A 16,550-nucleotide genomic window follows, 5' to 3' on the forward strand; every position below is an offset into this window, starting at 1 on the left:
GAGGGTGTCCCGCGGGCCCCGCTCCGCTCTGCCCGGCGCGGCTCCGCAGGAAGCGCCGCCCGCGCTCCTTCCTCGTCCCGCCTCTTTCTCCTCCTCCGCCCGCCTGCGGCGGCGGCGGCTCGGCGATGCAGCAGCACTTTTGCCTGGCTGACTGCGACGTGGTGGGCTTCGACCTGGACCACACGCTCTGCCGGTACCACCTCCCGCAGAGCGCACGGGTGAGTGCGGGCGGCGCGGGCGGCCGGGAAAGCCGCGGGAGGGGCCCCGCTCCGCCCCGCTCCCGCCGCATGCTCAGCCAAAGGCAAAGCGCCGGGGCGCGGGGCCGGGACCCCTCCGGCGGGGGCAGCGAGCCCTGCGCCGGCTGGCTCAGACATCCACGGAAGAAAAGAGAAACGCAAGTGCATCTCTCGCTGGGCGCTTCCTCAGCAGGCCTCTGCTCGAGCGAAGGGGACAGCCATGTCTCCTTCCTTGAAAATGGTGCTTCTTTCCTGGCCGTAGCGGCGCTAAGGAAAAGGTAGAGCCTCCCCGCCAAATCCAGAGATGCTGCAGAGTGAGGAGTCCGCAGCACTTTGGACAGGAGACCTTTGCGAACTTTCTGGTGCTTACACTAAAACGCCGAGTTTAGAGGCACGCGGCACCTCTGATTTGGCCCTGTGGTCTCTTTCGGAGAGGAAGTGCTGTCCTGTGCTGTGCGCTCCCGCCCTTGGCACTTTCTTTTTTAAACCCCCTGGTAATCTTACACTGACTTGTCCTTCTCTGTTGATGTCAGGACTCTGTCCAGGAGCTATCTTGTGTCGTGGATGCTCCTGGTGTCTCACTCTCCCCTATTCTTTGCCTACAGTCACCTACAGTACATTTGGCACTGCACAGGACTCCCACGCTAATTGCAAGATATTTCAGAATTTGGTATAGGAACAAATGTTTATGAGCTGTCCCATTTATTAATAGGCATGGTGCAGTGCATCTAGTGTTGAAAAAGTGCATTGCTTCCCTTAGCTATGTGTGAACTTGCGTGGAGAAGCATCTTCCTTACAAAAGAGGGTTCAACAGTAGCAATAAAATGCATGAGCTCTTAAATTTCTAGGTGGAAACTGTGTAACAGTAGGTTTACCTTCCATGTTCTTTCTGTTGTGCCACACACATCACATCTTACACAAGCACGTTCTTGCTGATAAAAATTTTGTCCGATGATGGCAAACATTAGACAATTGATAACTATAAGAGTTTTTAAAAAACGCTAACCAACCAATGAACAAAATGGAGAAAAAATCCCAAAACCTTTTACTAAACTTGGTTCGCTCTTCATCTTCTCACAGAAGACAGAGGCAGACTGACACATGCCCATTGCATGCCTCCTTACCTATTGGAATTAAAAAGTACTTTAAAAGGCTGACAGGCCCAGCTGAAGATGTAGTTAGTTCTTACTGTTTCAGCGTTGGCCTTCATATTTGTCTTTCTCAGATATCAATCATATTAATTCCAAGACCATATGTTGTAATTAAAGAAAAAAGGGCAGGGAACAACTTCAATAAAAGAACCTTGAGAAAAGGGGAGCAATTAGTATTTTTGGATGGTCTTTAAGGACATGGCAGCATCTCCGTAGATCTGCTTGTAAAACTTTACCAGCACAGTACATTAATAAATTGTTGAGTGTCATGCTAAGTCTTCTGAACTTAGAAATAATAACCATTTATTCAGTAGTTGCTGATTTTTTTCAAAATAAATTCTGTCAAATACTTCTAAAATGCCCCCTAAAGATAAATATTTATTGGTTTGGAAGCTGCTTGTTGAATCTCAGTAACCATGACATTTAAAATTTAAAAGAATGAACAAAACAAAAAGGATTGGGGAGGGGCAAGTAGTGACTAGTCTTTAACTACTTGCTATCTTGATTTCCCAACAGTCTTGAAGCACAGGGACTGTAAAGTAAAATGTTGTAATCTGGGCTGTGCTGGACACATTGCAGCAGAACTCTTGTGTGTTTTCCAGCTGTGATAGAAATAACTTCAGGCACTACTTCCCAGTGGAGGCAGTGGGACAGGGCCCATAGCTCCCCGGTGTGATTTCACTTAGGAGGCGCTAACACTCGCATCTTGCCACTTCCCAAGGAAGCAGTGTCTTTGATCTCACTTAATCGATATAATGAATGCATATGTTTTTTTCATTTGTAGCTAATATATGATAGCTTTGCCCAGTATCTGGTAACGGAGAAGGGCTATGACGAAGACTTGCTGATTCTAGCACCAGACAGCTTAGACTTCTGGTGAGTACATTGAAAATAACATCATTCCTTTAAGCTGTAACTTTTACAAAGCCCAGAAAATAGCTTCGTTTATTAGGCAGTTGGTGTCATGATTGTCAAGTCCAAAGGACAAATCAAAAATTACAGTTTTAAATACTTGTTCTAAGAAGTATTTGTTATGAGATACTTCTAACGTGGTATTTCGAAGAGAGAACTGGGCATCCAAGCTTGCTTTGTCTGTGCTTCCAGCTGTCTGGACAGGAGCCTTTTAGTCTCACTCTCTTATTTTATATATCTTCTTTGTCTTCTACATTCTATTCAACAGTAACCATCAGATTTTAGTCATTTTTCTCTCAACAGATGTTGTTGTGTTTGTGTAAGGTAGAATAATCCCAACAGCCTTCTGAGAAACCACAAGAAGGTTAAATGCCGGGAGGTAGCCTTTGGGTGGCACATTAGGCGCAAAGCTGTGATAAAAAAGACTGAAACACAAGTTCCTGCTCTGAACTCAGTGGTCTTTGAGCAGGAACTTGAACCTTTATCTTTTAACTTCAGTAGGTTATTATCTAGGCCGTGGGGGTGGAGATTTGAAGGGCAGATAATCACTAGATATTTTTAGGGGAAAACACACAGATTTTTTTTGAAATAATATGTGCATTCTTGTGTAATCGTTTTTACAATTCAATATTTGACTGGACAGTTTCCAATGAGATTGATTTCAACTTCTGTGAGATGAGCACTGTATCTATTTATTATATTTTGAGGCCTATGGTGCAAGAAATCCTTTGTTCAGCTCTAGAGATCTTGGGTTTGGTCTCCTATTGAAGCAGGAGGTTCATTAACGTGGACCTGCATCCCTACAGTGCTGGTAACAGTGTGTCATTGCTACTTGCCCAGGAGTCATTCACGAAAGGTTGGGATCTGCTTGCTGCCTTCATGGCATACCTTCTTTCCTTTGGGTGTCTCATAGAGGATGAAGGTGCCTTTACTTCCTCAGTCTCATTTATTCATTTGTATTCTAACCACTGAATTCTGAATTAATTTTTCAAAGAACCTAAGCAAATTTAGATTCAATTGTCCAAAAGATAAAGATTTATTAGGGAGAATTAGAAACTCTTGCCAAGTGTCTCCAATGCTGTCAACTCTTCCCTTGTTAGTGATGACTAACATGGAAATGTTTCTGCTTCATGTGTTCTTTGCTTGTTCAGTTGCCTCATTTAGAGTGACGTTCTACCCTTCTTTTCTGTAGTAACTGGTGTTATCAGTCTAGTAATAGCTAGAGGAGTTGCCACCAAAAAAAAAAAAAATTCTTTAATAGAAGTGACTTAAATATCACATTTCTTAGTTTTAACTATTTGGGCCTTAAACCTCCAATCAATCTATATGAACGGTCACTGAATTTACTGGACATGGAACTGGGTTTATTTAGTAGGATTTTGCTATGTAAGGAAAATCCAGTCCTCATTGCAATAATGTGTACTTTCTTATAGAGAGCATTGTTCAAACATGGAAGTATTTGAAGGGTTGTGACTTGTTTGGTTTTCTGTAGCATCGTAGCTACAAGCACCATAGCTTCTGTAACTGCGTATCACTGATAGATATGAAGACAGTCCTCTGAAAGCATTAATTTTTTGTTTCTTCTGTAAAATTAATTTATTCTTAGTTGCAAAGGCTTGGTGTTGGACATTGAAGAAGGAAACTTCCTGAAACTTGCAGAAGATGGAACAGTTTTAAGGTAATATTGACAATAAATCTATATTGTTAAATATAAGTTATATTGTTAAATACATTAACATTTTATCCCCTTTCTAAATGCCGTCTCTCAATTTTATAAATATTTAAAATATTAATTTAAGCATGCATTAATTTATTAGATGTAAAAGTTTAAATACTCTTTGGTAATGTGGTGCTCAGTTTTTGTTAATGTTACGTATGGAATCTTTTGGGGATGTTTTGGTGTTAGCTGGTAGTAAATAATATCTCATTTTTAATAAAATCTGAGACTCTGAGGACATGTTGATCTTGAAAGTGAATTCATTTTCTTTGGTGGCTACCAATGTATTCTTTGTCCAGTTCTGCTAAAATCCAGAGTAAAGTATTTCTTTGGATTGAGAGTAACCTGGCTTGGGAGGCAGTGCTAATGACTAATACTAATGACTGGAATGACTATTATTTTGTGCCATAGATATTCAAAATTCTGCAAGTTTACAACATATAATTTAAATTGCCTGAGATAAACACAGAAACTGATACATTCACTTTCAGAATTGTAGGGGGTTTCCTCTTAAAAGCTGTTTTGCTTTCAGTCCTCGTTTCAGTACATCCTTAGTTCTTCTTTCCCTCCTTTTTTTTTTTTTTAATATAGAAGACTGCTGTTTTGAATCAAAAACTGAAAAGCAAATATATCTAAAGTATATTAATCTTAGTCCCATTTCTGCCTAATTTTGTTCCAGAATGAAAATCTGTGTAATTCAGTATGCAAGACAGACTCTACTTTTTTTTTTTTTCTGATAGCATGTGGGAGAAGGAGCCTGAAGATGCTAAGGAAAATCAGATCTCATTAAAAGAAGAAAGAAATACTTTTGAGTCATCGCTGTGTATCCCAAAATTCATTAAATAGCATGAATTTTGGAGTACTAAATGCAGAATTCAAGATTAAGGGATATATATACCTCATTAAAGGGAAGAGTGGTACAGGGTTACTTCTTCTGGTGTTGCCTGTGTTTGCTTCAAAATGGGACCCAATTTGATGGTCCCAACTATTTGATTTTTAATGCCTAAAAAGGCTTGTGTGTACTTATGTATTAAAGAGCTGCTTGCAGGGCTCAAACTAGCACTTTTCCATAGTCCTGCCCTGCATTCTGTGAGTGTTACCAGGCTTCAGAATGATGTATAGGCTTTCTGCACTGTGCTTTATTGTGCAGTGTATACTGATAGCTCAAGTATAGTGAGTGTCCTCACACAATTGAAAACATTCGAGCAACACAGAGTGATTGTGTTAGCAGGTGAGGCACGGTAGCTGTGCCCCAGCCAACCAAACCTTTGTGTAGTAAGGCTTTTATCAAGAACTGGAATGTATATGATAAAAGTTTAGTAGGTCCTGGGAAACTTCTAAGCTGTAAAGAGAGTCAGTTTTGATCAGCTTGCATCCCCTGCAATATCCAGTTGCAGTGTGTTACTTTGCACAAGTAGTAATGTTTGGATGTTTTCAACCCTTTTCTGTTTCGTTTTGTTTTTTTATAAACAACTTAATGCATCGAATAGGGCAAGCCATGGTACAAAGAGCATGACATTCGAAGAGATCCTGGAGAACTATGGAAGGAGGGAGTGGAAGCATTTTAATACAGTCAGTGGAATGGTTTCACGCACAGGTAGCTATGCTTTAGCATGTCCTCTTCTTTGAAATTGCTCTGGTCCCTTCAGTGTCTCATACTGTTAGTTCTTAACACTGATTTGTAAAAATGCTTGAACTGGAAATTGCCAGAATAGGTAAATGTATTGGGGGAAACTTGATTTTTATGTATTTTTAACTTCTAGTACTAGACTTCACCTTAAATCTATTTCATGGTATTTATTTCATGATAAGACAAATGAGCTGACATTATAGGCATGTTTTGGTTATAGTGGTGGGCACACTGTCCCTTGATGAAATAGACTGATACTGCCAGTATCATGATTTAACCCAAGCCAGCAGCTGAGGAGCATACAGCTGCTCATTCACTCCCGCCCTGCCCAGGCCCAGTGGGCAGGAGAATCAGAAAGAATGGTAAATCTCACGTTGAGAACAACTTATAATTGAAACAAAATGATATTATAATAAGTATACTAATAATACTACTAATAATTATTGTATTGATAAGGAGACAGAGCCTCAGAACCCAAGAGGAACAGCTGATGCACAGTAAATTACTGAATACCTGCTGACTGATCTCCTATCTCATTCAGGATAAATCTTAAATTTTTCTTAATTGTTGACTTGTTGCCATCAGTGCTGTTACTGGAGGTCTCAGTGCAGGTGCAAAGAACAATGTGGGTCTGGAAACAAAACTTTGAAGTTCCTTGCAGTTGAAGTTCCTTGTGTTTAAGAGAGGAGTCACTTTGAAGGAACTGTGGCTAGGTTTGTGTTCTTGCTCTGTGTTTCCTCTCTGCTTTACTTTGATCTTGGCAGTTGCAAATAACACACAGGAAGTGCTCACTTAAGGTGCATTTTTTTATGTAATGGAGATACTTTCCTTGAGATTTTTCTGACTGCAAATGTAAGGCTTATTCTAAACTGTAGGTAATCTTTTGCAAAAGGCAGGAAGAGAGAGGTTTCCTTTGGTCATATAGGATATGTGCTTTTCTTTTTTGCTTAAACATGCACTTGGTCTCTGTCGTGGATGTTAATCCCCATTTTGCTGACTTGTTCTTGAATATACCTAAGAGACAGGACACACAAGATCATGAAAAAAAAACTAATCACTGGTTAAGTCATTTCACTCCTTGGAGAGAGTTGTTGAGCATGACCTTAGTCTGGGGGGACACTGGCACCCTCCGGATACAATTCTGTTTTGCGGACTCGTGTAGTAATGTGAGCACACTTCCCCTTGGTCCAAGGCACTGTCCGCAGCATGTGGGTGCAAGGGACATGACTGTGTCAGACCTGTCCAAATGTCTCTGAACTTCTCAAACACTTCTCTTGTGTTTTCGCTGCTAGGGAAAAAGGTATTTTGGAAGAGTTGAAAGATACCATCCTGACTTAAAACTCATGGTTTCTCCCCCTTTTCTTACACCTGGGATTTTAGAATCTTAAAATGTCTTATTAAAACCTCACTGTCTTCATATAGATAAACAACTTTTAGTTGCCAGTTGTGAGAATCAGAAGTGGAAAAAAAGGCTAACAAAGGTTGGGAAACAGATAATGCTTATTACCAGTAAAATCCAAATAGGAGCTTATATTATTATTCAAAAGTAATTTTTGTTTGTGATTAAAGCATACAATACAGGGGTGTTTAAAGTATATTTTTCAAATTATTTTTTCCAGCTAAATACTATTTGTATGATAATTATTTTGACCTGCCAGGAGCTCTCTTGTGTGCAAGGGTTGTGGACAGCTTAGATCAGGTAAGAACTGGATTGTTTGAAAATTATGTATTGCATTGTCTTTTTCTTTCACCACCACATCTCTTGCATGCATTATTAAATGCATATGATTTGGGTATTGAACAGCATCAAGGTCTTTTTCTTATTTGGACTGTTCCATGTTGGACTTACTGTATTAAAGTAGTCTCTGAAGATAATTATGAGCTACATGGCATGTTCAAAATAAAAGTGCTTCCACCAGAGGGCACAAATAACTAGGATACTAATAGAAATGTGCTGTTTCCTCAAGTTTACCCTGTGATATGCAGAATGCAGTTCTTAAAGTCTCAATTATCTTCAATTATGCTTGATGGTACTTGAAATAAATAGAGTGTAAGTTTTCTGAATGACTCGATTTGCTAATTTGGAAGTCGTTAATGATTTGAAAGCTTCGTTTCATCATTTTTTAAGCTTGTTTTTGTCCTAAATATGTTGATCTGTGTACACAGATATAAATACGCCTCTGGCATAGTATCTTTTAAATTTTTTCCTCTGATAAACAATAGGTCAAATTCTTAAGGTGGAAAATACTTGAACCTTTTTCAGTGCTTTTTAAATAGATAGAATCTCCTAAATTCTACCTCTGAAGTTTGATGATAATGGTTTTGTTGTATAAAAGTAGGTTTGAATGTTTAATTTGTGTGCAGCTGGAGATAGGAGAGAGTCCTTCTCACAGAGTAACTATATTGGTGTCAAAAGAGTACTGAGGCAGTCTTCTGGCCAGAGGTACCAAAGCGCTGCAGGCCTGAAAATTACTTAACCTTGTCTGCAGAGTGAAAGTCAGAGCTGTGAGATGAGTATCTGGGGTCTCTTTGGATATTAGGTGACTTGCTGCTTTAGCCTTCACTCCAAAATAGCATGCTGAGTAGGTTGCTGCCTAAGTCCAAGTGCTGCATGAAGAGTTAGCTAAAACTAGCTTATCAGGGAAGCATGGAGGACAGGTGCTCAGTAAGACTCTTAACTTTCTGCCTGATTAATCTCCTTCCTCTAAGCTGTTCACAGCTTAGAAACCTGTTGCAGTTGTGACACCTGTATTGTATTTACTTTATATTTAATTTAGACTCAGCACAAATCACCTACTTATTAAGAGAGAAAGCACATCATAGAATGTGTGTAATAAGCTTTCACATCCTATTACTAGTTTGCAGGCTGGAGCACTGGTCCTGGGTCAGTGCCATCTTCAGCCAAAGGGAATTAAAGCTGTGCCGTTTCTCCGGAGAGCTACAAGAAGTGGGTCCTGCACCCTCTTCATCTCCTAGCAGTTCTAGAGTATTTTTCTGGATGTCGGCCCCATTTCAACAGGAGGGCTACAGCAATTCCCTGGAAGGTTAGCATCAGCCACTTGAGAAAGATGCAAGGCAGGAGGTGGTCAGCCTCTCCAGCCCAGAACTCATGCCTGCAAAATGCTGCATCCTAAGGGTTAGAAACCATTGCATTTTCTTCTTTCACGTTTCTAAAATAAAATAGAGCCTTCTGTGTCCTGTTCTGTGAGCCTGCTTAGTAAGTGCTGTTTTCTTACCATTTTCAGACACCATCCTAGGTTCAAGAAAGCTTTCTGCTGGAAGCAGATGCAAGAATTGCTAAGTTTGGGTTCAACATAGGTTTACACATGAGCTGGATGCTGGACTACCCTGCACTGTTAAAAATGTGTCTGTTTTTGCTGTGTCCAGAGCCAGAACTCTTAATGTGTTTTCAGACAAAGCATGGGAGCTGGTTAGTGGTTTTGATCTTCACACTGATGAGCTAAACAACACATTGCTTTGTTTTGATGGTTCAGCTAATAAAATCACATTTTGTAATCATACCAAAATCATGGTGGACTGCATGGCCATGCATACAGTTTTCTCTCTGCTTTTCAGGAATCAGTCAGTTTTCCTTTACATCTTGTGTGCAATGCCTGAAGATTTGCAAGAAATTTGTTTAAGTTATTTTAGTCTCCCCCGAGCTCAAATGTTTTGAAGGAAGTGTACCCGGTTTTAAACTAGTATCCATCTGTCCTCAAAACAGCACTCTGAGGAACTTTCTGTTCAGTGCACTGGTTTTTGGGGGTTTTTTTGGGAGAAACAAGCAAAAAAATCCAAAACTCCAAACTAAGGACTAAGCCAGCCACATGGAGTATGAGGGGAGCAGACAGTTGAGTCTGTCTTGAGAAGAGTGCTAGCTTAGGCTGCTTACATTGCTGCTAGACAGATGGTCCCCAGTATTTCCTGTACATAGCTTTGAATAATCATCCTTGGTTAGCATCCTTGGCTAGCTGAAGCTGACACATGAAACCTTTTCTCTTTATTAGCTCTTTTATGTGTTTCTGTGGCAGTTTACTATCGGAATGGATTAAAAAAAAACCTCTGAAAGCCACACAGCACCATATCTTTCCTGCCCTTAAACTGTAGAGCTGATGGACTATCAGCAAACTGCCATAGTGCTTGTCAGTTATGCACAAAAGACCTTGTTTGTGTGACTTGCTGATTGTGAAAGTAAAAGCAGACTGTTCTCTGGAAGCCTCCATGGCAGATTTGGCCTGAAATAGCAGTTTGCTTCAGTATATATAAAATACATGGTTTTGGTTTGGCAGTGATAAGGGTTTGAGTTTGGGTTTTTTTCAGTTTCTGAATGTTTCCCTCTCTACAAAAAGCTTTATGCTTATAAAATGGGTCATTATTCGGGTATCGGTGCAGATATCAATACACAGAGGGCAGCAGTGCCCTGAAACCTGCTAAGAGTTGACTTGAAATGTATCCTAAAGCAGATGTGGAAGGCCTGTAACAGCATTACAGAAATACTTTCCATGACACATAAAGACTATACCACCTGCTTTACTGCTGCCAGGTTACTGTGTAAGTTATAGAGCTACAGGCTCTGTAGCTAATCCTCTGCTCTGTAATACTGGCTGGCTGTGTAATTGCATCTGTTTCATTCATCACTACTAAAATTTGTGGAGTTTGAGAGTGCTGTGGGGCTCAGCTGGTTGAGAAGGTTTTCCTCTCCCATGTGAGATTCTGAAGGGGCAGCTGAGGTCAACTGGAGCTCTGCTATGCTGGGGAAGCTTTCTGGGAATAGCCAGAGACTGTTCATAATCATGGACTGCCTTCCCCTGTTCTTCTGCCAGAGCTGGGGTTTGGCAGTCTTCAGAGCACAATGCAATCAAGTGCTGCTCAGCCAGGCTTCTGGATGAGTATTTTATACCATGTTTGGGGTAGGGTTCTTGGCAGAAGGGCATTACCTCTAAATTATAGCAAAGGGATTTGCCAGTCCTTAAGGGGGAAGGTGGTATCAATGCCAGGCTGTGGATAATGTCAGCATGCTTGTTAAGTTCAGTATCTGCAGCCCTAGGCACTTCTTTTTCCCAAATGTCAGTGGGATGCTCATTCTGTAAGTTGCTGTTCTGATGCCCCTCTTTGCTTTAATGTTTTGGAGTTGCTCTCAAATATTAATCATTTCTCCTTTTCCCTTCCTCCTCCCATCATAATCCTCTAAGAGGGACATAACTTGTCTGCAGTTACCCAAGGTTAAGCTGGGTACTACTGAGCCTTGATGTCCTGAATCCTGCTGTCTTACTATTGTCTTAATCCATATAATTTTCTTTATTCATGGCATTTCTGTCACTGTTTCACTATGAAAGCTTGTAATAGCTGATACTTGATATAATGACTAAGTTCCTTTTGACATTTACAGCATGATGGTCAGAAAAAGTATGACTTCTGGAAGGACATGGTGGCTGCTATCCAACATAATTATAAAATATCAGCTTTTAAAGGTAAGTGGGTTTACTGAAGAATCACTATAACAGCTGAAAGTATTACATGTGCTTGCAAGAGCAAAGATGTTTGCAAGTACGCTGTAGGCTACTCAACACAGCTTTTACTTTTCACGTTCATAAATAGTTGTATAGTAAACACATGTTTTTCCTGTAATAAAACATCTTTATCATTACTATTTCTGATTCGTTTCACTGTTTTGATGTCTTTAATAACAATTGTGATGTGCTATTTCACTCATTTTAGAAGAAAAATGGTTTCTTACCATGATTGGTATGGTAAAGTGGACATCCTTGAACTGTGTTTTGAATCTATTCCTTATGATCTTGTAATGATATATAAAATCAGAAATACATTGGGGAAAGAAATTCAAGTACTAACTAATATTTGATGAATTTCTTTAGTGCTCTAGTTTTGATTAGAATTCCTCATGTGTTATTGACACAATACAGAGGCAATTTTGAACTTCCTAACAATTGCAGGGGACCATTTTTTAAATAATAGTGTTTCTCCTACCAAAACCAACCTTATAATTCTGTAATATAAATTAGAATTGGAAAACATCTTGGATACCCTTCACCAAGAAATTATTTTTCTTTCTTCACGGACATAACTTCAGAGTTACTACTAAATATAATATAAAATAATAAGTTGATAATAAAGGCTAACTATTGTGGGTGCACACAGTTAATTGAAATTATTTTTAACCTTATTTCTTGTAAAACATTTATATGCAGCTCAGTTCTGAATTCTGAACTACTATTAGAATTACCTTGGTTGATGCAACAGTCACTAGACACCTGTCTAGTTTGGGCCTTCTTAAAGCCTACTGTTTGTTCACCTGAGCTGTCCTACTTGCTGTATTTCTTTCAAATGTAGTTGACAAAATTGTTTCAGAGATTCCAAACAAAAATGGAAGTTGATACCAGGATGCAAATGGTAAAAACCAGGAAGATATTCCCAAAGTGCTTTGTTTGTTGTTGCTGAGTATCTAATGGAGCTTAGAGTGTGATTGGTAGATATGAGTTTCCCTAGGAACTCATTCGTACACAAAATAAATATATCCTTTCTTTTCTGCTGATATGAAATCAACCCTAATCAACTGTAACTATATTTTTAGAATTTTTGTTAATTCTTTTCTTCAAACCATGAGAACTCTTTTTTCAAAAAGGTGGGGATCATGAAGCAAAAAAAAAAAATTTTTACAAGTGTTCTTTGGAAATTAATGAGATCCAGGAAAAAGGTAGTCTGAACTTTGAAGTCATACAAATAATTACTCAGTTTTATTTATATGTAAGTGTCTGCTTGTGTGTACATTTGGACACTTATACCTATCAGGTACTTATTTCTATATGTAAATCTGGAATCTGCAAATAAAATCTGTGATATGACTTAATCCTTTCTAGCTTCTGTCAGAGTGCACATGCATAAGAGCGTTAAAAATACACAAAAGTATAGTAACTGAGGCACGAGTTTTATTGGATAAAGCTCTGTAATATTAGAAGTGAAACAATACAAATTATATGCACTTAAATATTGTAATATAAGAAAGTGATATACTCTGTCATTAATCACTTTTAAAGGCTTCACAGTGTTTTTATTTTCCATTTAATAACATGGTCCAGTAGCTAAAGCACTGAACATGAGTCAGAAGAACCAGAGATAATTTCTTCCTGTATCACTTACCAGTGATATTCCCATGGAGCATCTCTTTTTGCTTCAGGCCCCTCTGTGATATAAGAATAATGGTACTAATCTTCTATGACTGCTGACAAAGAGATTTTTTTTTTCTCAGTTTCACATCTAACGTAACTTCCTGAGGAAACTCCTAAACCTGGCTCCCAACATCTACATACCAGGAAGCCCCAGTGTCTTTCATAGCCCAGAGTCTGGCCAGAAAACCACAGGCTTTTGACTTAACTCCATGTCTTGTAGAGGGTTTAACCCCTCAGAGAAAAGCAGTGCTCATTAACAGTTAGTCAAGGTAAAGTTTCAAAAGCAAACTTATTAAGTGGTCAGTTGAGGGGACGCAAAGTTCCCAACTCGAAACGCCGTCTTAGCGGTGCCATTGTCAGTGGCAGAGCAGAACGACTGACCGCTTTATTTTTTGAAATCCACTGAGTGTTTGCAGTTCACTTTGATTTGTTGTCAGTGTGCCCTTGTGTCTCATTGTCCCTTCTCTTTTTCACATAATTTTTTTGATCATAATCAGGTGTCTGACGGATTTTGCTTTTCATTGTCTTAGCTATGGTAATTGCCTTAGATAATTGCCTTATGTTATTTTTTTTGGATGGCTCTTTCAGATAGGCCTAATTGTCCTGACTCAGCTTGATGAAGGGTATTAACCCACTCTTCTACTTGTAAAGAAGTGAAGAATTGAGGCTTGCAAAAGGAAATTAAGGGGGTTCCCAAATAGCCCTGTGTTATTTTAGACATTCCATAGTGAAAAATAACTCAAAAAAAAAAAAAAAAAGAAAGAAAAAGAAAATCTATGAAAAAAATACTATCAGAAAAGCGTGGTGTCAGATAGTAATGAGCACAGATATTTGCTATGTGGTCATTGCTTACAAAGTAACACCTGCAAGGGTGCTCTCTGCAATTGATATCCAAGCTGAGAATCACATTACTTGAGAATCCATTTTATTCTCAATATTTTATTTTTATTACTGGAATATTTTGCAACTGTGAAGTGATTAACATTACTTTGACTGTGTTGGATTTAGTGAATGTTTTATAGATATTACTAAAGAGCAATTTTAAAGAAAACATCATGGAGCAATGTATTTTACACTATTAAACTGTCGGCATATTGTGGAAACAACGTGTGCTCTTCAGAGGACTAATAAGAGCTTGAAGTACTGTATCATTATTTCCTTGTGAAAAATTTCAGATTTGATGATTTTTCTTGACAGAAAATTCAATAGCTTTTTGAGGGAAATGTTGCCAAATACAACTTCTTAAAGCAGAATTTTGTAAAATTCCTTACCTTAAAGGCTACTTCCTCTGTTCTGAAGACTTGTCTTCCCCTGTAATTTTCCTGAGACTTCTGAAAACTGTAGCATCTGTGGCTATATAGTTAAAGTTATATATCTGCAATATTTTCAGCCAGTTTATAAGATTATATTTCATTTCAGAAGTAAAAAAATCATGGCTGATATGTCAGCAGACTTCATAAATTGCCCATAGCAAGGATTGATACACATGTTTTTGATCACAAGTTTATGGTCTTGGCAAAAGATAATGAATCTAGATGTCTGTGATATGTGTGTTTTATCTTTTATATGCAACTTCAAATATAAGAAACAAAAAGCAAAGATGCTTTTCTGGCCAAAAAAACCAATCTTCCAAAAGTTGTGCAAAATATTAGTAGCTCCTAATGCTGATGTAGCAGTGATGAGATATCTTTATTTGTTTTAATTGTGGAAACTGCAACAAAGAAGCAAGTAAAAAGTAAATTTGTTACATTTCTTTGCTGTGCTTTCCAGCTAAATACAGAAGGGATTGTTTGGGTGCTTCATGTATTTTATCACGTAAGGCTTCAGAAATTTCAGTACTTCTTTGGAAGTGATTTTGTACTATTTTTTAAGTTTTAAAGCTTTAAGTTTTCCTTTGAATCTCATGTTGGATTTTCTTTCCTCTGACATCCAAGATCCAGAAGAAATAGGGTTTTTGGAAGGGCTTTATCTTTAGATAGATTGCTCATATTCATGTGGAGGAAATATTAAAAAACAAGCTTTAGAATGCTACAGACCATCTCAAGGTCCCCTCTAAACTGAAAATCCAAAGCTAAAATCAAAGTATAAGTTGTGCTTTTGCCACAATTTGCTGTATCATCTCTAGCTTTTCAGTTTTAAGAGGTGCTTTCTCGGTGACTTAATATCTGAGCAATTATGAAAAACTTAGTGACTTAAAAAAACCAGGCATGAGGTACCAAGCTGTAGACTTATTTGAAGCCCCACATGTTCGAGGAATAAAGACATGAAGGACAAAACCTGATTTAAAGTGGATGGATGGATGGATGGATGGATGGATGGATGGATGATAAGGGTTAGTGCACTATGCTTTTAACAATGCTGTCTGGGCCCAGTTTCTTCTGACTTCATTGGAATCACAGGGCAGTAGTATACTGCTGAGCACCAAGCATCTACAACAATTTCAAGCATGTGCTTTGGTATACATTTCATGTTGTGAAAGAGACCAGATGTTGAGACCAGAGTCTCACAACTACCAAGTCGTATTTTCCAGCTCCCATATCCAGTCCCTCTATTTGTTTCTGGAACAAAAGTTCCAGGCTGGTTGAGTGGATGGGCAGCAGCACATGTTTGAATACTGGGAAGTGCTGTTGAATTAATGTGAGTGACTGCACGGGCAAACAGTTTTAGTGCAAAAAGGAGATTATTCTTCAAAGATCTGTAATTAATATTTATCCTAAAACATTAAGCTAGAAAAGTGGGAGTAGACAATCAGACTCAAGTGTCTGGAGTTTTATTTTAGGTTGAAAGAAAAGTATTGCATAGTTGCTATTTATAAATGGTGGTACTGTTCTTTGTATTATTTCCATACAAACATTTGTGTGTAGTTTTTATAATAGTAGCTCCAATTTTCTTGACTATGTCTACTTGGTTGCTAAAATAAATAGCTCTCATGTTACACTATTTAAGCATTTATTATTTCACTGAATTATAGCCTAAACCACAGGCTTCCTTATCCAGCAGCACTTAAAAAGAGGAAGAAAAAAAATCTTAAAGTTGCTTTCATGGTAGGTCTTTACAGTTTCCAAAACATTATATAGTTTTCCTAATGATGGATCAACTATCAAGCAAAAGGTATCCTAGCTTTTTTTATTAATCCCAGTGTATTATCAAGTACTTAGGACATTGCTGATTTCAAATGCACACAACATAACAAGCCTCAAGTTCTGCTTTCATGAAGAAATGATAATATCACAAAAATTTTAAGCATAGGCCTACAGACTTTCAGTGCAAGTGATTAAAAGCTTCTGCTTAAAAAAATGAAGCTAACAATAGTATCTTTAAGGGTTCATAAGGTTTTGATATATATGATACTTTTAAAGCATGTGAATGGCAGCTGTCATTGGAAGAAATGTGTGATCAATCTATTACGGTTTCATAACAATTCATAAGCTAACTTTTAGCATAACTAATGGAAGAGATGACTAATTTTTGTAAGACATGTTTGTATGTAGATATGGTAAATATGGTTATGTCTACTGACTAATTACTGCCATATCTGATAAATTTACCAAATAAATTCCTCACACTACTGTGTTTTAAAGGAATGAACTGTTCAGGAAAAATCCAGGCAAGCATTATCTCCAGTTTAGGGGTGGTAAAGCTGTTCTGGTTTTGTAAGTGTCTGCATCTTGTGAAGATATGTTTTTAAATTTTAGATTTGGTCAATGTTGTTTTATA

At 38.3% G+C, this 16,550-nt stretch overlaps 1 protein-coding gene across 2 annotated transcripts in view; it reads left to right on the plus strand.

Annotated features, from left to right (window-relative positions):
- Positions 1 to 16,550, plus strand: part of NT5DC1 (5'-nucleotidase domain containing 1) — a 131,158-nt gene continuing 114,608 nt past the window's right edge. For both annotated transcript variants that reach the window (XM_032101527.1, XM_032101528.1), the window contains exons 1-6: positions 1 to 218; positions 2,172 to 2,263; positions 3,906 to 3,977; positions 5,507 to 5,613; positions 7,266 to 7,345; positions 11,036 to 11,117. In XM_032101527.1, the coding sequence (XP_031957418.1) occupies positions 126 to 218; positions 2,172 to 2,263; positions 3,906 to 3,977; positions 5,507 to 5,613; positions 7,266 to 7,345; positions 11,036 to 11,117 (526 nt within the window). In that variant the 5' untranslated portion in view covers positions 1 to 125. The remainder of the gene's footprint in view (positions 219 to 2,171; positions 2,264 to 3,905; positions 3,978 to 5,506; positions 5,614 to 7,265; positions 7,346 to 11,035; positions 11,118 to 16,550) is intronic.

The sequence above is a fragment of the Corvus moneduloides genome, chromosome 3 (assembly GCF_009650955.1).
Source record: "Corvus moneduloides isolate bCorMon1 chromosome 3, bCorMon1.pri, whole genome shotgun sequence".
NCBI classification, from domain to species: Eukaryota; Metazoa; Chordata; class Aves; order Passeriformes; family Corvidae; genus Corvus; species Corvus moneduloides.